This window comes from Macaca mulatta, chromosome 13, assembly GCF_049350105.2.
Source record: "Macaca mulatta isolate MMU2019108-1 chromosome 13, T2T-MMU8v2.0, whole genome shotgun sequence".
NCBI classification, from domain to species: Eukaryota; Metazoa; Chordata; class Mammalia; order Primates; family Cercopithecidae; genus Macaca; species Macaca mulatta.
In genome coordinates, this window is record NC_133418.1 from 100,733,646 (window position 1) to 100,760,776 (window position 27,131).

At 37.4% G+C, this 27,131-nt stretch overlaps 1 protein-coding gene and 1 non-coding gene across 17 annotated transcripts in view; both read left to right on the forward strand.

The window, feature by feature from the left end:
* Positions 1 to 27,131, forward strand: part of ITSN2 (intersectin 2) — a 158,161-nt gene that overhangs the window by 71,057 nt on the left and 59,973 nt on the right. For 6 of the 16 annotated variants that reach the window (XM_015111819.3, XM_077960061.1, XM_015111816.3 and 3 more), the window contains 5 exons: positions 5,189 to 5,328; positions 6,696 to 6,776; positions 15,651 to 15,787; positions 19,690 to 19,865; positions 20,837 to 20,934. In XM_015111819.3, the coding sequence (XP_014967305.2) occupies positions 5,189 to 5,328; positions 6,696 to 6,776; positions 15,651 to 15,787; positions 19,690 to 19,865; positions 20,837 to 20,934 (632 nt within the window). The remainder of the gene's footprint in view (positions 1 to 5,188; positions 5,329 to 6,695; positions 6,777 to 15,650; positions 15,788 to 19,689; positions 19,866 to 20,836; positions 20,935 to 27,131) is intronic. The other 10 variants (XM_015111821.3, XM_077960066.1, XM_077960069.1 and 7 more) reach the window with 3 other exon arrangements.
* LOC114672032 (small Cajal body-specific RNA 21) lies at positions 17,764 to 17,891 on the forward strand. Its single transcript, XR_003722231.2, has one exon.

The following is a 27,131-nucleotide window of genomic DNA, read 5'->3' on the forward strand; positions in this document are numbered from 1 at the left end:
CACTGTAACCTGGTGACAGAGGGAGACTCCGTCTCAAAAAAAAAAAAAAAAGAAGAAGAAGAAGAAATATGCAGCTATAACACTTTGCTGATAGACATGAAAGATTCCTGAATAGGCTGGGCACTGTGACTCATGCCTGTAATCCCAGCACTTTAAGATGCTGAGGTGGGCAGATCACTTGAAGCCAGGAGTTTGAGACCAGCCTGGCCAACGTGGTAAAACCCCATCACTATTAAAAATGCAAAAATCAGCAGGGGTGGTGGCACGCATCTGTGGTCTCAGCTACTCGGAAGTCTGAAGCATTAGAATCACTTGAACGTGGGAGGCAGAGGTTGCAGTGGGCCGAGATGGTGCCACTGCACTCCAGCCTGGGCAGTAGAGTGAGACTCTGTCTCAAAAAATAAAAATAAAAAAATAAAGATTCCTGAGTAACTAGAGACATTTTGTGTTCCTAAATGAACTAGCTTAATATTATATTATACATGAATACTATGTCAGTTCTCTCCTAATTCATATATTCTGTTCTTTTTGGGTTTCTTTAAATGAAACTTGGCAAGATAACTGACAAATTCATCTAGAAAATAAACTGTACAAGATTAGGCAAAACTTGAAAAAGAAAAACTTTGGTAGGGGGGAGGAGACTAACCCTATCAGATATCAAAACATAAGATATGAAAGTTAGAGTGCCTAAAATAGTTTGTTATTGATCAGAAATAGAAAAGTAGAACAATGGAATTGAATAGAGTCTAGACAAAAACCTATGCATGAATGGCAACTTAGGATAAGATAAAGTTGGCACTTAACATTAGTGGGGAAAAGATGGACTTTCAGTAAGTGATTTGGGAGACAGTGGATTATCTGAAAGAGTTGCAGGGGAGCTCTTTACTGCTCTGTATGTACAGAAATAAATTCTAGATAAACTAGCAGGCTAAACAAAAACAACTTAAGAAAAACTATTATAAAACCGGAAAATATTTTATAATCTTGGTATGAGGAAAGTCTCTTTAAACAATATATAGAGTCATGAAGAAAATTATTTACAGATTTGATGATATAAAAATGAAAAAGTCGTAATGAAAGACAGCATAAACACTAAAAAATTTGAAGTACATGTAATACAAGAATTTAGAGCTTCTACAAATCAAAAATTATGACAGCCCAATAGAAAAATATAGGCAAAGGATAAGACCTAACAATTCAAGACTGTGGCCGGAAGCATAAATAGATGTTTCTTTGACTTCACTGGTTATCAAGAAAATATAAATTAAAATAACAATCAGGTTTCTTTTTTGCCAATTAGCAGAAATGAAAAAAAGATTAATAATATCCAGTATAGATGAGGGTTTGCAGAAACAGGTATTGTTGGTGTCGTAAGTTGATACAGCTTTTTGGAATAGTAGTTTGGCAATTTCTGTCAAAATTTAAAGTATGCATTAACAGAATGAAAGACAAAAATCTATGAACCACATGATCATCTCAATAAATAACAGAATGAGTATTTGACAAAGTTTAACATCCTTTCATGATAAACACTCTCAAAAAAAACAGATATAGAAGGAAATTTCTTCAACATAATAAAGGCCATTTATGAAAAGCTCACAGCTATCATAATCAATGGGGGGAAACTAAAGACTTTTCATCTAAGACAGGGGTGTCCAATCTTTTGGCTTCCCTGGATCACATTGGAAGAAGAATCATCTTGGGCCACACATAAAATCCACTGACACTGATAATAGCTGATGAGTGCTAAAAAAAAAATCTCATAATGTTTTAAGAAAGTTTATGAATTTGTGTTGGACCCCATTGAAAGCCATCCTGGGCCGCATGCGGTCCACGGCCTATAGGTTGGATAAGCTTGATCTAAGATCTGGTATGAGGTGGGGATATGCACTTTCACCACTTCTGTTCAACATAATACTGGAAGTACTAGCAAGACTACTCAGACAAGAAAAAGGAATAAAAAACATTCAAATTGTAAAAGTAGTAGTAAAATTATCCCTGTTTGCAGATGACATGATCCTGTATGTTGAAAACCCTGAAGACGTCTATAAAACTTAGAACTAATAAATGAATTAAGTAAAGTTGTAGGACACAAAATCAGCATACAAAAATCAGTTGCATTTTTTACACCAATAACTATTCAAAAAAGAGACCAAGAAAACAATGTTATTTATGACGGCATCAAAAATAATTAAATACTTAGGAATAAATTTGACCAAGGAGGGGAAAGATCTGTAACTGAAAACTGTAAAACATTGATGGGAGAAATTGAAAAAGACATAAATAAATGGAAAGATATTCCATGTTCATGTATTGGAGGAATTACTATTTTTAAAATTATTCGTACTACCCAAAGCAATATACAGATTCAACACAATCCCTATCAGAATTCCAATAGCACTTTCACAGAAATAGAAAAAGCAATTTTAAAACGTATATGGAATCACAGAAGACTTCAAATAACCAAAGCAGTCTTGAGAAAGAAAAACAAAGTTGGAAGCATCACACTGCCTATTTGCAAATATTATGAAGCTATAGTAATCAGAACAGTATGGTACTGGCATAAAGACAGACATAGGGGCAACATGGGTGAACCTGCAGGATGTTACATTAAGCAAAGTAAGCCAGGCACAGAAAGACAAATACGATATTATTTCATTTATTTGTGGAGTGTGTATATTTATCCATAAAAGTAGAGAATAGAATGGTGGCTACCAGAGCTGGTGGGAGAAAAGGGGATCACTGGGAGTTTGCTCAAAGGAAATCAACATTTCAATTAGATAGGAGGAATAAGTTTAAGAAATCTATTGTACAACCTGGTGACTATAGTTAATAACAGTGCATTGTATTCTTGAAAGTTGCTAAGAGAATAGATTTTAAGTGTTCTCACCACAAAAATGGTAAGTATGTGAGGTAATGCATAAGTTAATTAGCTCAATTTAGCCATTTTACAATGTATACATATTTCAGAACAACATGCATACTATATATACATTTTTTAATTGTTGAGTACAAAAGACAGACTTACGGAATAGAATAGAGAGCCCAGCTAATTAACGTATACATTATGTTAATCAGCTCAAATATGCATACGTTAATCAGCTCAATTTAGCCATTTTACAATGTATACATATTTCAAAACAACATGCATACAATATATACAATTTTTTCTCAATTATGAGACATATAGACTTATGAAATAGAATAGCCCAAAAATAAACCCAAGTATATATGGTCAACTAATTTTTGACAAGGGCATCAAGAAGACACAATGGGAAAAGGATAGCCTCTTCGATAAACGGTATTGGGAAAACTGGATATCCACCTGCAAAAGAATGAAATTGGACTCTTATACCATACTCAAAAATCAGCTCAAAATGGATTAAACATAAGACATGAAACCATAAAACTCCTAGAAGAAAACATAGACAAAAGCTCTTGACATTGAGCTTGGCAATGATTTTTTGGATATTACTCCAAAAGTTCAGGAAACAAAAATGAACAAGTGGGACTACATCAAACTAAAAAGCTTCTGCACAGTAAAGGAAACAACAAGATGAAAAGGCAGTCTATGGGATGGGAGAAAATACTTGTGAGCCATATATCTATAAGTGGTTTATATCCAAAATACAAGGAATATATATAACTCAATACCAAAAATCAAAAAACCCAATTTCAAAATGGGCAAAGGACCTGAGTGGACATTTCTCCAAAGAAGACTTAAAAATGATAAAGAGGTACTTAAAAAGGTACTCAACATTATTAATCATCAGGGAAATGCATATCTAAACCACACTGAAATATATCACCTCACACCTGTTAGGATGGCTGTTATCAAAAAGATCAGAGATAACGAGTGGTAGTGAGGGGGGACAAGGGAACCCATGTACACTGTTGGAGGAATGTAAATTGGTATAGCTGTTATGGAAAACAGTATGAAGGTTTCTAAAAATTAAACTCTTGTATGATACAGCAGTCTCACTTCTGAATATATATTCAAAGGAAACAAAATTACCGTCTCAAAGAGATATTTGCACTCCCTTATGCTAAATACAGTAAATCAGTTACAGAAAGACAAATACTGCATGACCTCACTTACATATAAAATCTAAAAAAGTTGAATTCCTATATGGAAACTGAGAATAGAAGAGTGGTTACCAGGGGTTAGAGGGAGGTGGAAATGGGTAGGTGTTGATCAGTGGGTACAGACCCACATCTACTCATACCAGTCAGAAAGATGATAATATAAATTATGCAGTAGCCATAATGTAGACTACCATGGAGCAATTTAAAAGGATGAACTAGATTATTTGTCCTGATCGATAAGGTATCTTATTAAATTCAAAACAAGTTGCACAGCAATGTAGACAATATGATTCTATTAAAACCCATGGAAATAAAAGTCGAATATGTACACATTTAAATATAAATGCCTAAAAAGGGGATGAACTTGCAGTTGAGATGGAGGCCTTTTAATTTTTTACTCTATATGTTTCATTTTATTTAAATTTTGTACTTCCGTACTTTAAAAATATGATAAAGTTAAAAATAGGCATTTAAATAGATAATATTGCTATTTTAATTTATTGTAATGTATTCTGCATTATATATTTCCATCTGGTTTCTTCGTCCCTGCATGAATATGTAAAAAAAGATAATATAAAATGAAACCTTCTGTTCTTACCTCCTAAAATAATGTTACTAAATAATCCAGTTAGTAATACTTATTAAATCTTTGCTGTGAATATTTCCCTGTTCTTGGGAGCACTAAGAATAAATGGAAAGCTACTTTAACTATAGCTTCTATTAATTGAATATTAACTGTGGGCCAGAGTATACAATGGCTTTATATCCATCACCTCATTTGATGTAGTACGATGCTCATTGTACAGATGAAAAACCTGAGGATTAGATTGGTGAAGTATTTTTCCTAAAGTAGAATTGCACTTCAAGTCCTAGTCCTTTTGAATGGAGAACCAAGGCTTATAACCATTTCCTCTGATGCTCTTTCCAGCATATAATCTGGGAAGTGGAAATAACAACTGTTTTCTCTTGTACTGGTCTACATTATGTGTATACATCCTTCGTGTTGGTCTAGTTACATCAATTTGACCAAACAGTAAATGGCATGCTGGTAATAACATATGAACTTCTACAAAATGTAAACTGTCTGATGTTTGTTTTTCAGATTCAGGGGTCAGTTTACTTCATAAAAAATCATTAGAAAAGCAAGAATTATGCCAAAGACTTAAAGAACAATTAGATGCTCTTGAAAAAGAAACTGCATCTAAGCTATCAGAAATGGATTCTTATAACAATCAACTAAAGGTATTTATTTTTGATACTATTTATTTTTAGGTAGCTAACTTCTTACCTTCATTATTTTGATTTAATAGAATAAATAGCTAAAGCTATTATATGTATTACATTTTCATAATTTATTGTATAATTTCAACAATACAAGAATTTCAAGACTGTGTTTAATGTTCTAGTTATATGACATAGTGTCATATAACTAAACATATACTTTATCACAGTTTCCAGTTTTTGATGACTATGTGCTGTTTGTATTGGCATCTATACATTTCCAGAACAATTGCCTTTGTCAGTATGACAGAACTGATCTCAGCCAACGTGATCCTAGGCAATTTTCAGAAATGGGAAATATGGAAAATTTGAAATAATTCAGGTGGTAGAGGCTCTTTCAACACAGTTTTTCTTTTGTTTCCTTGTTAAGTGTAATTTAATTAACCTTTGTTAAATAATGCAATAATCAGTGGAATCTAAAACAGAATCTGGCACTATGAACTTTGCATGAAAAGCAAGTTAATGTTTCTTTATTTGCCGCAGTGGCAGAGCAGATGTCCAAAACATAGACTGTCTGCATATCATTCACCACAGTATTCATTGTATACTGAAGCTATACCTATGAAAGAAACTAAAAACCAGACTCATGGCATATAATGTAAATTTGGAAATAGTCTCAGTTATTCCTTGCTAACAATATAAAGTTTCCAGAGCGTAAAGTATTCTCTGTAAGAAATAAAGCTTTTCATAAAGCTTTTGTATAAGAAATCTCTCTCTTCATATGGCTTTTATCATGCTGACTTATTTAGAATAACATTAACACCAAATACAGAGTAAACAGCATGCTAAAGAAAGGACAACATGGTGGCTTCAGGTAAGGAAGGGGAATTTGAGGTGAACAATGTTAATACACTTTACACAAGCATATATTCAGTAGAAAAAAATTTTGTAGAAAACGAAATCATTTGTCATTGCTGGTTAGACAAGCCAGCCAACTTATCTTCCCTATATTATTTCTTTAAAAAATCTACGTAACTGGGCGCAGTGGCTCACGCCTGTAATCCCAGCACTTTGGGAGGCCAAGGCGGGTGGATCACGAGGTCAAGAGATCGAGACCAGCCTGGCCAACATGGTAAAACCCTGTCTCTACTAAAAATACAAAAATTAGCCGGGCGTGGTGGCATGCACCTGTAGTCCCAGCTACTTGGGAGGCTGAGGCAGGAGAATCGCTTGAACCCAGGAGGTGGAGGTTGCAGTGAGCCGAGATGACACCACTGCACTCCAGCCTGGCGACAAAGTGAGACTCCGTCTCAAAAAAAAAAAAAAAAATTAATTAAAAAAAAATCTGTACATAGTTTAATTGGCTTTTTATCTGCCTTATCTTACAGTGTGGGAATATGGATGACTCTGTTCTTCAGTGCCTTTTGTCTCTGCTAAGCTGTCTCAACAACCTCTTCCTCTTACTTAAGGTTATTTTCTAATATCTAGCTTCTTTTCTTTGAGTTACTTTACTGTTTTTTTTAAAACTAGACTATTCTTTGCCTTTATCTGAGTATCTTTGTTTGAAATAACATATACAATATAAACCTTTTTCTTTCTGCTTGCTTGAATATCCTTCTGCTGTCTAACTGCCTGTTCGAGTCTAATGCCAGAGATCAGTAAGGTTGCCCACAGTAACCTTTCTCCAGAGAAGCCTAGGACACTTAGAAATATAACCTGGTTCCTTTACAACATCCCTGTGAGTGGGTTAAGTGATAAGATGATTACTAACTCAATTCAAAGGAAAATGTGAGATTAAATCACTTACCCATATCACTGAAAATCAATGTTTAGAATAAAACTTAATACTTTATGAAATCTAGGGCAAGTTTATGTCATATATGCACCAAGCTGCTTCCTAATACTGTTATAAGGACAATTTTAAAGAACCAATAATGCAGGGGCAACTTTAGTCAGGTCTAGTTACCAGGCTCATATTTAGACATGCTTGCACATCAAATAAAAATGTTTAAATTATGTAAATAGTTTTCTTTGCCATGTATAACATACAGAGTATTTAAAATGGTCAATAAATTCATATTTTAATAGAGCTTAAAGAAATGAGGTTTATGTTTACTACTTGCTGACTCTAGCAGATTTTGACTACACATTGTACTCAGTACTAAAATGGATGGCAATAGGGCAGTTGCCTGTTTGCATATATATTCCACAGTGAAGACAGAAACATGATAAGTAGAGTTCATTTGTTACCTGAGCAAAGGTAGGGCAAATTGGAAAGATGGTAGCAGCAAGGGACCCATATTTTAGCCTTTATGGTTATGGCATGAATGACCAGATTATATGATTTTTAAACTTTTGCTACGGATTGCATAGAAACTAAACTAAGTTTCTTCATCTGTAAAGTGAAGTTTAATGATGATTTGTGGACTCTTCTCCCTCACATAGTCTAATTCTTTCAGTTAGCATTTGATTCTCCACAGGCCAGCAGTTATTCTTGTCCCTTGTTTTACTTTGTTCCTTCTGCTTCCTGCCTTCCAGACTTACACTGCTTATTGATACTTTCATCAGAGCAATTTAGGAAACTAAAGAGATATGAAATCTCTACCGCCAGAGCAGTCAGGAGACTGTGTTGTCACAGAAAGTGAGAAAAGAGGTCTTCTGCAGTCACTGGAAAATCATAGAGTTATTAGTTAACATAGTACTAAAAAATATTGGCCGGGTGCTGTGGCTCATGCCTGTAATCCCAGCACTTTGGGAGGCCAAGGCGAGCGGATCACCTAAGGTCAGGAGTTCGAGACCAACGTGGCCAACATGGTGAAAACCTGTCTCTATTAAAAATACAAAAAATTAGCCGGGCATAGTGGCGGGTGCCTATAATCCCAGCTACTGAGGAAACTGAGACAGGAGAATCGCTTGAACCTGGGAGGCGGAGGTTGCTGTGAGCTGAGATCACGCCATTGCACTCCAGCCTGGTCAACAAAAGCAAAACTCGGTCTCAAAAAAAAAAAGAAAGAAAAAGAAAAATATCCATTGAATTTGTCAAAAGGAAACTTTTGAAGACCTTACTAAAAGTGCCATTTCACTTAAGTGATAAGCAGAAGCTGGATTGCAGTGGATCAGGAATGAGTGAGAGTTGAGGAAGGGTTAAGTGAGTAGCAGCAACTATTAGAATGAAAAGAAAAAAGCATGGGGGTCAAAGGAAAACCTTTTTTTTGTTTGTTTTTTAAGAAAGACTTGAAGGAAATAGTAAAGAGAAAAGAAAGGAGGAGGAGGCGGGGGAAAGAGAGAAGATTGAGATTGTGGTAATTGATGGAGCAAAGTCCCTGAAGAAGCAGATTAAGATAGAATGGAGAGCACAGATTAAAGAATGGATAAAAAGAATACTTTCAGTGTAACATATGGGGAGAAGATGGATATGAATGCAGTTAAATTTGTGGTAGAGAGTAGGAAGTTGACAGTGAAACAGGAAAGGTTCCCTTGTCCCGCTCGAAGGGCAAGTGATGGGGGTGTGGCTCACTTCTTCAGTATCTCCTGCTCAATCCTCTAGGGGAACATACAGATGGGCAGGCTGTGGGACTCTGACCCCAGGGCAGTGTCTAGGGGTGAATGTTTACAGCTGAAGCCCCAGTGGGGGTGTGTTACAGGGTGTTTTTTTAGTTTGCTGTCTATAGGCGGTTTGTGTTGCCCAGCTCAGTCAGACCTCCTTCCTTATCACAAGGACAGAACAGAGGGATTTCTGTATCCCAGGGTTTCTTGCCTTGGTGTACTGGAAGAATTGGATCACATGTGGGCTTGGAGAATGAATACAGGGTTTTATTGAGTAGAAGTAGCTCTCAGCAGATGGGAGACAGAAGGGGGATGGTTTTACCTTGGAGTCGGGCCGCAACCTGACTTCTCTGACTGCTTTGGCCAAACTCTGCGCTGTTCCTCTGGTCAGTGGCCTGCTGGCCTGCCGGTGCCTGTTGACATGCTCTTCCACCGGCGTGCTCTTGATGACCAGCTCTTCTTGTGTCATCTTCTGCCGATGTGTTCCTCACGACATCCAGCTGCTTATGTCTCTGCCTTTCTAGGATCTTGGGTTTTTATAGGCATAGGATGGGGGTGTGGCAGGCCAGAGTGGTCTTAGAAGATGCAACTTTTGGGTGCGAAGGCAGGAGTGCCTGTCCTCACCTAGGTTCATGGGCAGAGGCCTGAGGGTGAAGCCCTAGCCAGGAACCCGCCTTTCTCTACCCAGTACTTCACTGGCCCCCTCCCTTACCGACAGCTTCAAGACTTAAAATCAGAAGTAAGTTGAACCATCAGAAAGAATCTTCCTGGGTAGAGGAGGACATGATATAACTCAACCTAGGCCAGAAGAAGAGGGGTGGGGATGCTGGAAGTTCTATTGATTTTTTGAGATGGAAAGATGAGAGAGCTGTAGTCTGATGGCCTAATGAGGCAAGGTTTATAGCTGGTAGTGAGGAGAATGGATGGAAGATTAGGAAGTTTCAGGAGAGAAATAGGCATGAAATAGACATTTCAGTGCAGATATGTAAGCTTAGTAGAGGAAAACCTAAGTGTGCTGAGCAATGTTGAATGTCTATTTGAAGTTGGAGGTGATGTATTTAAATTGAAAACAGTATGCCTAATTGTATGATTTTTCCTCACCAATGTTCAGCTGTTTAGGTATAAGCACAGAGAAAGCTGATGAAATAGGTTCATGGTTCCTACAGGTTTGGGGTTTTAATGGACGTGCACAAAGAGAGAAGGACAAAAGAGTTACAGATTTGACAAAAACATTATGATGAAGATGAACTCTGAAACATGAACTAGACATGAAGGATGTGAAGAGAGGAAGGGGTGTTAATAGAGAGAATGATGGGAGTCAACAGAATGGTCTCAGTGAGGTTGAAAACCTACTGATGGCCGGGCGTGGTGGCTCATGCCTGTAATCCCTGCACTTTGGGAGGTCGAGGCAGGTGGATCACCTGAGGTCAGTAGTTCGAGACCAGCCTGTCCAACATGATGAAACCCTGTCTCTACCAAAAATACAAAAAAGTAGCTGGGTGTGGTGGTGTGCGCCTTTAATCCCAGCTACCCGGGCAGAAGAATTGCTTGAATCTGGGAGGTGGAGGTTGCAGTGAGTCAAGATCACGCCACTGCACTCCAACCAGGGCAACAAGAGCAGAACTCTGTCTCAGAAAAAAGAAACAAACCAACCAACCCTATTGATATAGATGTACCAGGTGTAAGAAAAGTTCGAAGGGTAAGAACTTACGTTTGAAGAATGGGGTATTTGGTCAGTGGTAGTTCTGTTTCTGATTATAGTTAGTAAGACTCAGGGTGTAATAATGGGAATGATGGATTAAGTAGAGTTAAAAAGGTCATTGCTGAAGAGATCAGCCTGAGAGTTGAGGTTTTGATTGCATCATTTATGTGGATGTCAAAGACTTGGAGAACAGTGAGGTGAGTGAATGACCAGGTGACTAATAGATGACAATAAAAAGGAAGGAGAGAATGGTATTGCTGGATGGTAGGAGCCCCAGAAAAGCATGTAGCTGGTAAGAGTGAGGGGGAAATAACCATCTGAAAGTGGCAATGAAGAGCAAGGAAAATACCGTAGTTATCTTCTGACCCTGATGTAAATGGAGTATATGATAATAAACTGAGAGAGGACTAGCGGAAAAGTGGTATCCCGAGGGGTCAGCCAAGAAGGCGAAGAGGTAAGAGAATTTTCGTTCAGAGAAGATTGGTAGCTATGTGATAGTTTCCTGATCACATAGAGGAAGTTCTAGGAGAGTGGAGAGGTTTAAGGAGAGAATGAGTAGGGGATTGGGTCACGTTAAGGGATAAACAGCACTGTAGAGATAAGAATTCAGGGGATAAGGAATGAGAAGAAAGGCTGTGTCTTATCAGTAGGTGAGATGGAATTGGTCCTGATAGTGTTGGAGGAGGACAGGCACTTAGTTCTAATGCTGTGGTCCTTTGTGATAGAGCACCTGGGTTAATTGCTCCTTTAGGCTACTTGTAGTGACAACAGAAGTAAAATATTTAAAATTATTTATCTTAGAATGTTATGTTTTACTGGAACCTGCAATATGCATGTACAGAATCAATAATTTTTACTCTTGCTTAAGATATACCAAGACAAATAAAAAAGCCAGTGGATTCAAAAGTGAGACATTTGACAGGCCGTTATACCATTAAGAAAATTTACACATCTGGCCAGGTGCTCTGGCTCATGCCTGTAATCCCAACACTTTGGGAGGCCAAGGCAGGCAGATCATGAGATCAGGAGTTTGAGACCAGCCTGGCCAACATAGTGAAACCTCATCTCTACTAAAAATACAAAAAGCCGGGCATGGTGGCAGGTGCCTATAGTCCCAGCTACTTGGGAGACTGAGGCAGGAGAATCACTTGAACCCAGGAGGCAGAGGTTGTAGTGAGGTGAGATTATACCGCTGCACTCCAGCCTGGGCAACAGAGCGAGACTCCGTCTCAAAAAAAAAAAAAAAAAAAAAATATTCACACATCTTTAGCAGTGAAGTGCAGTGAAAACTGTACTGGCCTAGGAATCTAAAAAAGTAAACTCTAGACTTATCCATGCCACCTGCCAGTTGTGTAACGATTTGTCATTTACCCTCCAAATTTTGCTTTCATCCTTTGCAAAACAAGCTGACATTATCTGCCTTTCGTCTTTGCAGAGTCTTATGATTAAATGAAATAGCATGTAGATGAAAATGCTTTGTAAACTCTTATATACAAATATACAAATATTTTTGTTATTTGTGAAAAAAGAAAATTATCTTCCCCCACTCTTCTTAAGAAAGGGGCTGTCAGAATCTCCAAAATATCTTTAGTGTTTTGTTAATGGTAGAATTTTGGTTTCCTTCAATGAGTTAGGTCTTAACCCTCTGCTTCCAAGGATCTGGGGTAATCTGCATTAGTAATACCCCTCCAGGTGGCGTAACCCACCATGACCAAGTTGGATTTACCTCAGCCATACAAAGATGATTTAACGTACAGAAAAGTTTAATGTAATTTACTATATAAACAGACTAAAGGAGAAAAAGATTATGCTCATCTCATTAGATACAGGAAAGGTTTTTGTTTTGTTTTGTTTTTGTTTTTGTTTTTGAGATGGAGTCTCACTCTGTCGCCCAGGCTGGAGTGCAGTGGCGTGATCTCGGCTCACTGCAAGCTCCGCCTCCCGGGTTCACGCCATTCTCCTGCCTCAGCCTCCTGAGTAGCTGGGACTACAGGCGCCCACCACCATGCCCAGTTAGTTTTTTATATTTTTTTTTAGTAGAGACGGGGTTTCACCGTGTTAGCCAGGATGGTCTCGATCTCCTGACCTCGTGAGCCACCCGCCTAATATCCATTCATGATTTTAAAAGCAAAACTTATTAGCAAACTAGTAATAGAGGTTCCTTAATGTGAAGGAGATAATCTGTTGTTCTATTAAGATTGAGAACAACTTGGCTGGGCGCAGTGGCTCACGCCTGTAATCTTGGCCTTTTGGGAGGCCGAGGCGGGCAGATTGCCTGAGCTCAGGAGTTCACGACCAGCCTGGCCAACATGTTAAAACCCCATCTCTACTAAAAATGCAAAAATTAGCCAGGCATGGTGGCATGAGCCTGTAATCCCAGCTACTCAGGAGGCTGAGGCAGGAGAATTGCTTGAACCCGGGAGGTGGAGGTTGCAGTGAGCTGAGATCGTGCTGTTGCACTTCATCCTGGGCAACAGTGAGACTCCATCTCAAAAAAAAAAAAAAAAAAAAAAAAAAGATTGAGAACAACTCTTAATGAATTCTGATTGGTTTATTTTTACAAGGACCTTCTGAAAGTAGTGACTTAACCCAGAGGAATAGGTCTAAAGATAGGAATTTTTACATCACCATAGTCAAGTAGAAGAAATACTTGGCAAGCTTTGTGGTGCTCTTCAAATCTTACTAATTTGCATAGACTATTGTTTATGCATTTTTCATTTGTCCAATAAGTACTAAATATCTATATTGTACTAGGTTCTCTGTTGGCTGGAGACACCTTGATGAAAGACAGTCTTGTTGTCAAGAAACTCACTTTAGTGGAGGAGGCAATCATAGTTGGAAAACACTATGATAGAGGAATATACAGAATGGCACGAGGAAGCTCATTAACTCTGACACTGGAGGGAATGGGATTAGTAAGGGAATACTTAGTAAAATGGGGATAACTCATTTTATCCTCACAACAACTCTGTGAGGCATGTATCATAACAAGCTTCCCCAACCTGCACATGCGGCCCAGGACGGCTTTGAATGCAGCCCTACACAAATTTGTAAACTTTCTTAAAACATTGTGAGATTTTTTTTTTTGCAATTTTATTTATTTATGTATTTATTTTTAGCTCATCAGCTGTTGTTAGTGTATTTTACATGTGGCACAAGACAATTTTTCCTCTTTACATGTGGCCCAGGGAAGCTAAAAGATTGGACACCCTTGCACTATAATTAACCTCATTTTAGTGATGAGGAAACTATAAAATAACTTTCCTAAGGTTATACAGCTGGTATACAGAGCCTGAGTCAAGCCTTGTTAGTCTTATTCCAGATCCATGTTCCTCATCACTAAACCACCTTGCTTCTCCGTATGTTGTAACCACTATATTCTTCTGCTTTTCAATAGAATTTAGAGAAAGGTACAACAAATAAAACCCTAGAAGCTGAGAGCTGTGGAAAATTTGCTATAAAAGCAGTGTTTGCGTTATTATTGGCTTAAGTCGTGTATGTTTTGCTCAGACATGTTGGACATAGTCTCTGAACAGCATGCTGTACTCAGATCAAATCTGCCATTTAAATCAAGTAAAAGGTTCACTTATAAAATAGTTATCTCTGAAAAGAAATGGGAGTTTGGAGTTGTGTTATTGTGTATAGGTTGATACCAAAAAAACTTTTTACCAAAACATTCTACCCAAATACTGTCCAGCTCTCACCTTTGCCGTGAAGTTTCTTTTGGTTACTCTTAAGTCCGCCTGCCCCCACTTCTTTCCTCCAGCCTCCTTTTTCTACTCTCTAGTTCAGGATTCTCTGGATTCCAAATGAAAGAAATGTAGTTCAAAATAGTTAAGCTAATGAGTGATTATTAGAAGCATCCTAGGACCAGTAACTGAATCCAAGGAAGGGCTGCTGGACAGGGGCAGTTCCTAGGTCTCCGAGCCATGATATTGAACATTCAGCTTCTGTAGTACCCTTTCTCTCCGCCTCAGTCTCTAATCTTTCCTTCTCTTTTTTCTGAGTTGATTTTATTCCTATCCTCAGGTCTTATTTGGTTGTGTGGCAGCTCCAGGTTTACTTTATCCCAGTTTAATAAGCTGAAGAAAGGTTTCTTCCTCCCCACTTCAACATATGTGAATCCCAGGAAAATATTCTGGGCCAGCTTGGATTATGCTTATGTCTTTTGGACCAATCATTTCCGAGCAGGGAAGTAAGGCGTTGTGATTATTTAGGTCAGGAATAAACAATTGCACCTGGTGGGAATGGGAGGAGCTCTGAGTTTGGCAGACCTTTTAAAACCACATAAGATGTTGGGAGGAAGGCGGAAAGATCAGTTTCCCAGAGGAAGGCAAGGTGCTGTTGAAGAAGAGGTAAAGAAAATGCTGAACAGATAATCACAAGTTTCTACTAAGGAATTTACCTCTGCCCTGCATGTTGACACTTGCCACTACACTGAGATTGTGAACTCTTTAAAGGCAAAGTCTATAGACGGGAGTCAGCCTTGTATTGGATCCCCTTGGAATGCTTTATAGCACTTAGCATACAACTAGATGCTCAATAAGCAATTGTTTATTTCAACTCCTGTTTGGAATACTTTTCATTATTTTGGTTCATTGTAGTCATGATTTTAGGTAGACATCTTTTCCATTTTTAGTTTTGAACTATATTATTTAATAATTCTGTGTTTAGTTCAAGATCATAATGGATAAAAATAATTTGGTTGAACTATATTGTCAGAAACATGGCTGAACAAAATTTCTCTTCAGATGTTATAACAAGCAAATTATTCCCCCATATTTTTAATGGATTGCTTTTTTTAATTGAAAATTTGGTACCAAATCAAAGCACTGGCTTGTGAAAGATTCTGTGTTCCATAGAAATGAATTGATGGAAAAGTACACTATTTTAATGTGTTTATCTCAGGGGCTATATGATTTAGATACTTAAGGTTTTTTTTAATCATCTAGATATTTTTTTAAAACTTTAAATCTTTTAAATGTAGTTCAACTTGCTTTAGGATTTTTATCTTTTAATGCAAATGCCACGTGAATACATATGACAAGCATATTTAAATCATTCACATATTGACTTATTTTCTTTTTCTCCTTAGGAACTGAGAGAAACCTGCAACACACAGCAGTTAGCCCTTGAACAACTTTATAAGATCAAACGTGACAAGTTGAAGGAAATTGAAAGAAAAAGATTAGAACTAATACAGAAAAAGAAACTAGAAGATGAGGCTGCAAGGTAATATAGCTGATTTGTTTATTGTGCTAGATTGCATTAGAATTGTAATTTTGTTGCTCATATCTTTAGTTTATGAAAATTTAAGGAAAATCAAGGGATTATCCTAATCAGATTCTAGATCTCATAAGTTCAGTCCTTTTAGGGATCAAGTTTGCAGTAACTGATTTTATTTTCCACTAGTGAAAAATAACAGACTTTGGAGTCAAACCTGTGTTAGAATTCTTGCTCTACCACTTACTACCTGGGTGACCTTGGTTAAGTTATTTTATCTTTCTAAACCTCAGTTACTCCATCTGAAAAAAGAGACAATAATGCATATCTCGTAGGTAATTGTATTAAATAATGTAGCTGGAACTGGGCATGGTGACACATGCCTGTAGTCCCAAGCTACTTGGGAGGCTGAGGCAGGATAATCACTTGAGCCCAGGAGTTCAAGGCCAGCCTGGGCAACACAGCAAGACCTTGTCTCTTAAGTTAAAAAATAAAATAATATAGCTAAAGAGCTAAGTATAATTTGTTGCACATAGTAAACACTCATTAATTCCATCTTTCCTTGGTAAATCTGTTAGTTTCCTGAAAGATCATAAAAGCAGAATACTTAATTGTATATAGTAATACTGAATGTAGAATGCCACATTGATGCATTTCTCTTTTTATCGGTGAGACATATTAATTGCCTCCATTTATAGTAAGGACAAGTAAGACATTTGTGGTATCCGAAGCCTAGAATTATTCATTTAGAAACTTTGCATGATATTTTTCTGCCATTAAGATTATTTTTCTAATATATTCCTCTCTTTCTTTTTTCTTCCAAGTTCTCTAGTGTCAGAAAGTGGTATAATTAGTTAACAAATATGGATGAACCAGTATTTCTTTGCCTTGGTAAAGAGTAGATGAGTAATTTCTATGAAAAAGCTTATAGTTACTAGGGAGGCAAGAAAGACACATCAACATTTATCAGGCCTCTATTCTTAATGAGTTTCAAAGTAGCCACCTCCAACACATTTTTTTGAGTGGTTTTTGTTGGCTGTGATGCTGGTGGACTTTGGATTACTCCTTGCCCCTGGGTTTCTCATAATTCTAATAGGGGATTCAGACAGTTAAACAAATAACTATAATATTGTTTACTCCTAGACCCCCGTTTATTTATTTTGAGACAGGGTCCTTGTTCTGTCACCCAGGCCGGATTGCAGTGGCATGATCAGGGATCACTGCAGCCTCGACCTCCTGGGCTCAAGCAATCCTCCCGCCGAAGCCCCCGCTGAGTAGCTGGGAATATAGGCATGCACCACCACTCCCTGCTAATTTATTTTCAATTTTAATAGAGATGAAGCCTCACTATGTTGCCCAGGCCGGTCTCAAACTCCTGGGCTCAAGCGATCTGCCTGTCTTGGCCTTCTGAAGTGCTGGGATTATAGATGTGAACCACTGTGCCTGGTGATCTAGACCCCTATTTTTGTGGCCTCCTAATGAGATAATAGAATAATATAGAAGTAGAGAAAGTAAAGTTCAAACGAAGTAGTTCTTATTTACTGCTTAACTTGTGCCACTTAATTACATAAGGGAGCTGTGCAATGGTTACACAGGTAATCCTTTTTCAGAACTTTCTATTGACATGTGCAGTTACCCTAATCCTCCTTCATCATGTTCACAATTCCTTTCAGGCCAAAAGATTATACTAGTTATATGCATTTTATTTCATTAATCATCCTTGCACATAGGTAGTAGAGAAGATAAATCAAAGAGAGCAGAATTACATGTAGGACCTACTCAGTCTGAAGCTGTGTCTTAGTACCACATCTTGGTTTGATTGGCCATTTGCCCAGGTATATTTCCCTTCTTTCCCCCAAGGTGTTGGTAATAGGCTCTCACATTGTAGATGTGGCCTCTTTGCCCTTTGCCCAGCTTCTGAGGCATCCTGTGGCACTGGACCAGTTTCTCAACTACTAACTCTTACATAAAGTTTGCCAGAATTCTGGCCTGGTTTCCTGCAGGGTGAGCTCAGCCAAGTACCACCCCTCAGTAAGCCTAGAGTAGAGGGGCCTGGCATCCTTTCCTTAAATTAAGCAAGGAGCCTTATCCAGGTTGTCCTAGTCTCTTATTTATGTGGCCATGATAACCTGGCAGGAGGAGTTGATGGAAAGAATGAAGAGCTTAAAAAGTATATAGAAATGTTTAATTTAATGAGCCCTCTGGTTTTTTTTGTTGTTGTTGTTGTGCTAAATATGTGCTAAGTACTCTGATAGTGATATTTATAATGCTATAAAAATTCAAATGAAAGCTAACTGGGTATTAATTACTAGGCTTGTAAAAATGTCCTGGAAAGTTACGGAGGAACTGAGAAAGGGGATATTAGTTGAAATTAAGTGAGGACTGCAAGAGAAGCATTTTCCTCACAGGAGAACCGGAAGTCAGTTAAGAAAGTTGCCAGAGGAAGCATTCTATAACATGATAGAGGATGAAGGAGGTTTGGAAAGTGTTGGAAGGAATCTAGTAAACGGGCTACTGAACCAGCAGTATGAAGTCTGAAACAGTTGGGGGATAAGGAGAAAACATTGATGACTAAGAGCCTACAATATTTTGAATTATCCAGGATTTCCAGATTCCTTCAGGAATTAAGGAATAGAGATGTGGAATTATGCCAGTGTTCCCACTTTGGTAGGGTATATATGCTGACAAATCTCAGGAATGTATCCGGCTATAATTTCACTGCCCTGATAGTGCTGAGACTTGGAGAAGGTGCTAAATTTAGTGGTAGCTGCTCTGAGTAAGGTTGTGAAAATACATGCAAGGGAGAACTATAAGATGCATGAGTTCTTTTTTTTTTTTTTTAATTTAAGTTCTAGGGTACATGTGTACAAACGTGCAGGTTTGTTACATATGTGTACTTGTGCCATATTGGTGTGCTGCACCCATCAACTCGTCAGCACCCATCAACTTGTAAGATGCATGAGTTCTAATACTAAAATAATTGATCACAGATCACCTTGACTGGCTGGAAACCAAACTGTAGCTGTGTTAGATATCATTGAAATGTTTACCAAAGCATGTGGACCTAGAGAGGAGAAATGCTCTATTAAGCAAACAAAAAAGGCTTTTTGAAGTAACAATATAAAAAGTAGACCAGGCGCAGTGGCTCATGCCAGTAATCTCAGCACTTTGGAGGCCAAGGAGGGAAGATTACTTGAGGCCAGGAGTTCCAGACCAGACTGGGCAACATAGCAAGACCCTGACTCTACAAAAAGAAATCAAAAAGTTGGCTGGGTATAGTGACATTTGCCTGTAATGCTGCCTACTTTGGAGGCTGAGGCAGGAGGATCACTTGAGCCCAGGAGATCAGGCTGCAGTGACCTATGATTGAACCACTGTACTCTAGCCTGGGCCATACAGTAAGACCCTCTCTCTTAAAAAAAAAAAAAAAGTAGGTTATTTTTCTAGAAGCATTTCCTATTTCCACAGCAACAATGACTAAACCCCTGAAACAAAGATTAAATAGGACAGTGGGAATAACAGCGGGAAGGCAGTTCTTGTCAAGTATCTGGAGAGAAAGGAAGGAAACTTAGATATAATTTTTAGATTTATTTGCTGAATGGTTCCATTTCAACCTTTTTCTTTTTTTCTTGAGTTTGGAGGTTGGTTAACAGGAGGGAATTTTAGGGTGTGGAAAGTTGTCAGTCATACACCCCAGTGCATCCACTAATCAATCCAAAACTTCCAAAGCTTTTTTTGATTGATTGATTTGTTTCCCTTTCACCTCTGATCTGAGCAGTTTCTCCCCACCCCTGTACTAATACTTCATTGCCAGTTCTTCACCTTGACAGGAACCGGATCTTATAGGATGTTTTTATTTTGTGTAAAAAATTTCTAGGACATTATGCAAACTTTTTTTCTTTTATGTAAAGGAAAGCAAAGCAAGGAAAAGAAAACTTATGGAAAGAAAATCTTAGAAGGGAGGAAGAAGAAAAACAAAAGCGACTTCAGGAAGAAAAAACACAAGAAAAAATTCAAGAAGAGGAACGGAAAGCTGAGGAGAAACAACGTAAGGATAAGGATACTTTGAAAGCTGAGGAGAAACAACGTAAGGATAAGAATACTTCGAGACAGTAGAACAAAAGCAACAAGAAAAAAATGACCTGATAGGAGACAAAACAAGGGAAGAAAATGAGAAAGATACTAATTGTAGAGTCAGAAAAAACCTTTTTATAAATTAAACTTGGATAAAATGCATGTAGGCTTATTAAAACAGACTGAAATCTTAACACAGCAGTAGAAAAGAAGAGTTACTACTGATTGTGAAAAGACTCTGACATGGTTTTCATAATTGAAGTAAAACAGTTTTAAATATTTTATTCAACCACTATAAGCTATTTATTTTAATGAAACAACAGTAAAATTTTGATACACCTCAGTCCATTTCTACAATACTTTTAGTATTATTGTATCTCTTTTAGATGCATAAACCCTTTGAATCATTATTAATGATACAGTGTGTTGAAATTTTATAAGTTAAAGCATTTATTCTAAAGATGAACAAAGTAAAAAATTTTATTCTTATCAAATTCAGTTTGTGTACTCTTCTACTATTTTCCTTTTAGAACCATTCTGATAGATCTATAGATTTTTCTTCAGCCATCCCTGTTAACTTGCTAATCTTCTCTTTTCAGACCCCCCGCTTTTTGTCCTTTTCTTCCCTGTTATATTCAGACCTCCACAGATCAAACCAAGCTCCCTTTGCTTGGTCTCCTTCCACTTTGTATACCTCAGCCTGGCCCCCACTCCTGCACTTTCCTTTCTACCCATGTATGTGCTTCACCCTGCAAGTCATCTCTTTATTTTGCTGCCTCCCACCTTACTTAAGATGAGCATCCTTGTTTGCTTTTTTATTAGATGACTAGTCAAGGTACAAGACTAGTCTTGTATCAAGAGTACACTTTGGTGTACTCTTTGGTGCTCGATTTTTTCTTTTAGATTTTAGGAGCTCTTTATTGAGTCATAGCAAAGATATGTATACATGTAAGTAGCAAATAATGACAATTGTCTTCTCTTTAGGTGAGACAGCTAGTGTTTTGGTGAATTATAGAGCATTATACCCCTTTGAAGCAAGGAACCATGATGAGATGAGTTTTAATTCTGGGGATATAATTCAGGTAGGAAATGAAGTCTTTTTTTTTTTTAATCTTGAATAACCTGAATACATTGTAATATATTAGTTTCTGTAGTAATGTTGACTATTACTTTCATATATTTACCTTGTAAAATATTTCTTAAACATTACCTCATTTGGCCTTTACAACATACTCAGAGCTGCATTGGACAGTTATTATTACTACCAGGTTCTAGCCAAGGAAGCTTAAACTCACACAAGTTGTAACTGTCCACATTGCAGTGCCAGAATGGGATGCAGGTATGTGTTTTTTTTATTTCCAAAAACAGCGTTGTTTCTACTATGCCGTACAGCAACTGTTAAAAGAATTGAAGGAGTTAGATTCCACAGCCCTAACTGGATACAGGCAATTTGTTCCTTGGAACAGAAGTCTTTATCGTATTATCACAATCCATATCAAATAGATGAGTAAGAGAAGATCCTGGGAATAGTGTTTGATAGAGCCAATATGATATAATGGAAAGAGTACAGGCTTTAGAAGCACACAAACTTGGATTTTAGTCTCTGCTTCTGTTTTCTTCCTGTTAAAGTAATATTAAACAGAGTATCTAGCCAGTGCCTGTTTCCCCCGCTCCCCTGCACTGTCACCAGTTAGTATAATTTCTCAGTTAGGTGGCAAATGTTTAATGATACTAGGGAAAAAAATTTACCAAAACTCTAGCACCCAAGGTAAATCCCAAACACACATTCCTGCTCTTGCCATTGCCACTATTAGTAGTACTGGAGCTGTGCCTGAGCAGGGGAAGAGGTTTGTTCTGCAACCAGCCCAAGTCCACTGTCTGCTGCCCCTACCATTCCTCGTCTCCTTGTTGGTGATGATGAGATAATGTCTGTGGATGAAGAGATACAACCTATCTCTGGGCGTGTTTGGTCAACAGTTTGCTTATATTTTTGGTTATATTTTTTATTCAACAAATATTTTTTGAGGGCTATGTTAGACTAGGGATTTAGTGAATAAGACATTATCTGTGCTCTTAACAAGCTTGTAGTCTAATGAAAAAGCATGACAACCTAAAGCAGTAGAGGAAGGAAGGTAAAGGAAAAGGTTGTAGACTGCTACCAGCTTTAGCACAGACCCCTTCCACGGTCAAAGAGCCATTCTGGTGGCAGTGACAATAGGAACATAAAGTTAGCTGTGTGTCTTGGGTGCTTGTGTACTCTGCTGAATCATTAACATAAAGAATTAGTCATGAATTACTACTATCAGTCATGAGTTGCCTGATTTGAACAAATTGGTTGATGATGGTGTCATTTACCAAGAGAGGAAAAATCAGGGGGAAAATGTAAGTAGAATTATGAGTTCAGTTCTATTTGAGTTTCAGATGTCCAGGCAGTAGTAGTTGGATCTCCAGAGGTACCTAGAGAGATGTCAGGCAGCGGTCTGGACTGAGGATGTAAATCTGGATGTCGCCAGTGTCATGTGATGGTGATGGAAGACATGAGAGTAGTAGAGCTTATCCAGGGGAGTAGTAACGTGAGAGAGAAGAGGATTGAGGATGCAATTCCTGAGAAACATGAACACTGAAGGAATTATTAGAGGAAGTGGAGCCTTAAAAGGAGTGACTAGAGGTAAGAAAAAAAAAAAAAAACAGGAGAGTTTAATGTTAAGGAACTTTGAGAGGAGTGATCTGCAAGTGAAATAAAACAAGGACTAAAAAAAAATATTAGATTAGCAATAGCACGGGTATTGTTAACCTTGAGGACAGCAGTATCAGTTAAGTGGACTAGTAGAGCAAGAAGCCAGATTTCAATGAGTTGGAATAATTTGGAAGAGAGGAAGAGGAGACAGTGAATATGTGAAACTCTTTGAATGAGCTTGTCTTTGAAAGGGAGAAGGAGAGAAGGTAGTAAATAATGAGAAATGTGGATTGAGGGAAGTTTTTTTTTTTTAAGTTGGTTGAAGCTTGAGCAAGTTTAATGGTAGAAAGGATCTGCAGAGAGGAAACAGGTTAATGATAATGGAAAGAGTGTAAATAACTGATAGAGATTGTTTTTTCTAACTAAAGTATAATTTACATACAGCAAAGTGTACAACCATAACTATACAGCTCAAAGAATGTGTACACATCTATATATCTGTGAAGCCCCCCCAGATTAGTGTGTAGAATGTACAGCATCAGGAAGGCACTTCATGTTCCCTGTCAAACCTCCCTGTTCTGACTAATAGATGGAGATGAGGAAGATTCTTGAAAAGACTAGAAGGCTTGAATCTGGAGCCCTGGAAGAGAGTGGTAGAAGGACTAAATACCTTTTCCTTTGTGATTAGAAGGCAGGAGGAAAGGGTGGAAGGGATTATAAGTAAATTTTGCTAAAGTAGAAGATGGAAATCAGGTCCAAGGGCTTCCAAATTCCTGGTAAGATAGGAGGCAAGCTCTGATCAACTTAATGGATGAGGGTGTTACCGGAGGTTTCACTGAACGTGAAAAGGATTAGACATTCCACTCAGTCTTGGCCACATTTTCGATGACAAGCTGAAATGTTTTTCTAGCCTTCTAATCTGTTAATACTATTTTGCTAGCATTAATTAATAAGTAGTTAAGAAGAAGTAATAAGCAGTTTTGCTAGGCCTGTGAGAATTTATGTAAAATGGTCTGTTTAACTCAAAGTAAATTGACAACTAAAAATTAATTACAACTATGAATGACAGATATGAAATAGATTAAAATTGGCCTCTTACTAAAACAACTTGGCCTAACTACAGAAGAAATGAATGAGATTTTTCTTCTTGATTAGGTTGAAAACACTAGGAAAAGGTGTTATAGAAATTAATACTTTTAAAAGTTTTTGGCCAGGAACAGGTGCACACCTGTCATCCTGTTAGTTTGCTGGGAATGATGGTTTTCAGCTTCATCCATGTCCAAGACCATACATTTAAATCAGGTACAATGCTGAGCATTTTGCAGCATTGAAATACTTTCGTTTGTACAATTCCTCAGGGTTTATTGTATTCTTGTCTTCATTTATATTGCTCTGGCTTAGCTATTTTATTTTATTATTTGTTTATTTTTGAGACTGGGTCTCGATCTGTTACCAAGGCTGGAGTGCAGTGGCACAATCACAGCTAACTACAGCCTTGACCACCCGAGTTCACGCCATCCTCCCACCTCAACCTCTTGAGTAGTGGAGACTACAGGCACACACCACCACACCTGGCTAATTTTTTTTTTTTTTAGTACAGATGGAGTCTCACTGTGTTGCCTAGGCTTGTCTCAAACTCCTGGCCTCAAGCAACCATCTTACCTTGGCTTCCCAAAGTGCTGTGATTATAGGCATGAACCACCATGCCTGGCTGGCTTAGCTGTTTGAAACTAGTCTAAACTAGATTTACAGGATAATATTTCATAAGTGTTTTCTTTCGTTCTAACTATTTTAGAACACCATTTTATGGTAGTTACATTACTGTGACGCCATATAGTTTAACCAAAATAGCTCTGGTTTAGGAATTTTCTAAATATTTCATTCATGATGTAATAAATAGCCAGACATAAAACATTAAAATGAGAATTATTTACCATAAACACAAATGAAGTTTCCCTAATAATCCATTTATTATTAATTAAGCTCTAAGTCTGTTAATCAAATTTAGAATAGTCCATTCAAGTTAACATTTGTTGAGTTTGTAACCATGTACCTCTGGTGACATACAAAAACGAATAATGAGACCACAGTCTAGGAAAAGACAAAAATGTATATTACTATACAAAATATAACATGATAAATTTCAGTACTAATTGATATGAATAAAGTACTGTGGGAACCCAGAGAATGAAGGAAAAACAACCAAATAGAATTGGGGAAGATTTTTCCCAAGAATAGGATGAAGGCCTTAAAGGGTTATGCCTTACGTTTGCTTAGTGCTTTACAGTTTCCAAAGCGCTTTCATAAATATACTCAATTTAATTCTGCAAGGAGGGCAGCACAGGCATTTCCCCCCAAATCTGTGGATGACAAAGCACTCTAGATCGCATTCATTATCTTAACGAAGGATAACCAGGTGGCATGGCTAAGACCGAAATGTGGTTCTTTTAACTCTCAAGTCTGTAGTATTTCCTCTAAACCGTGTAATATTCTGGGTAGGTGGGAATACCTTAAATAAAAACATTGAGGCTTGCATGTACCAGATGTTTTTAAAGAATGTCATATAACTATTTGCCTAGAATATCGAACAAATGGTAGGAGACGAAGCTAGAAAGGTAAGTTGAAACCTGACAAAGAAACTGCAATTTCAGAGTATTCAAATTCTACACTAAGAAGTTTGAACTTTTTAAGAGCTTTAAACTAGGGAGACAACATCTGCTAAGAGAAAAATCCTAATGGGTCTGAAATGGCCTACCATAGAGTAAAAGGCATCAAGATTGGAAAAAGAGAAGACAGACAGTATTGATTTGCAGAAGACATGATAATCTATGTAAAAAGTCTCATAGAATCTATTAAGCTACTAGAAGTATTTAAATGAGTTTAGCAAGGTTGCAGAATACAAGATCAATCAAAATCAGTTGTAGTTCTGTATAGAAATGATGACTATTCAGAAATTGAAATTTAAAATAACATTTACAATTGCATAAAAATATGAAATACAGATAAAACTGATAAAAGATTTGCAAGACCTGTTTATTGAAAATTACAAAGTTTTATTGAGAAAAATTGAAGTCCTAAATAAATGGAGAGATATATAGGGTTCATGGATTGGAAGATTCAGTATTGATAAGAAGTCAATTATTCTCTTAAGTCCTGTGTAAACAAATTTTTTAGAAAAAGATAAGTCAGTTCTTCTCAATTCTTACACAGATTCAAAGCAATTTTAATGAGAACTTTTAACAGGCAGCCAGTTGCTGTGATCCACACCTGTAACCCCAACACTTTGGGAGACCAAAATGGGAGGATTATGTGAGGCCAGGAGTTTGAGATCAACCTGGGCAACAAAGCAAGAACTCATCTCTACAACAACAACAACAAAAATCTCAGCAAGCTTTTTTTTTTTTTTGTAACAAATGACGAGATGATTCAAAAGCAAAACAACTTTGAAAAGGAACAAAGTTGGAGATCTTTTAGTACCTGAATTTAAGGCTTATTATAAAAGTTACAGCAGTCAAAACAGTTGTGATATTACATCTAGACAAGAAAACAGATCAATGGAACACAGTAGGTAAATAGATTCATGCTACGTGTGTGTGTGTGTGTGTGTGTGTGTGTGTGTGTGTATGTATAAACTGATTTTTGACAGGTGCAAAAGCAACTCAGTGGAGAAAGGACAGACTTCAGCAAATGGTATTGGAGCAATGGATATTCATATGCAAAAAAATGAATTTCAATTTATTCCTTGCAACATATACACAGATTAACTCAAAATAGATAAAATATGAAATGTAAAATGTGAACCTATAACTGTAGAATTTCTAGAAGAAAACAGAAAATCTTTACAACTTTGGGTTACTCAAAGTTTTTTAGTTTCTTAGATATGACAAAGAATCTAAGAAATAGTGTTCTTTTTTTTTTTTGAGACAGAGTTTCGCTCTTGTTGCCCAGGCTGGAGTGCAATGGTGTGGTCTCAGCTCACTGAAACCTCTTGGTTCAAGCAATTCTCCTGCCTTCACCTCCCGAGTAGCTGGGACTACAGGCATGCGCCACCGTGCCTGGCTAATTTTGTATTTTTAGTAGAGACAGGGTTTTTCCACGTTGGTCAGGCTGGTCTCAAACTCCCGACCTCAGGTGATCCACCCGCCTTGGCCTCCCAAAGTGCTGGGATTATAGGCATGAGCCACTGCGCCCAGCCTAGTGTTTCCTTTTGAGGAAAACAGTTCTGTAATTTATTGTGGTAATGATTCTGTAACTCTTTGAATATTCTAAAATCCATTTAATTGTGTACTGTAAATGGAAGGATTATATGGAATGTGAATTGTATCTCCATAAGCCATTGTTAAAAAAGTTAAAACATGTACCTACCATGTGACTCAGCCATTCCACTCTTAGGTATTTACACAAGAGAATTGAAAACATGTCCATATGAAGACAAATGTTCATAGCAGCGTTATTTGTAATAGCCAAAAACTAAAAAAAAAATAATTGTCTACCAGCATTTGAAAGGATAAACAACTTGTGGTATATTCATATGATATAATATTACTTAGCAATAAAAAAGAACAAACTGTTCATACTGTATGGATGCCTTGAGTGGAAAAA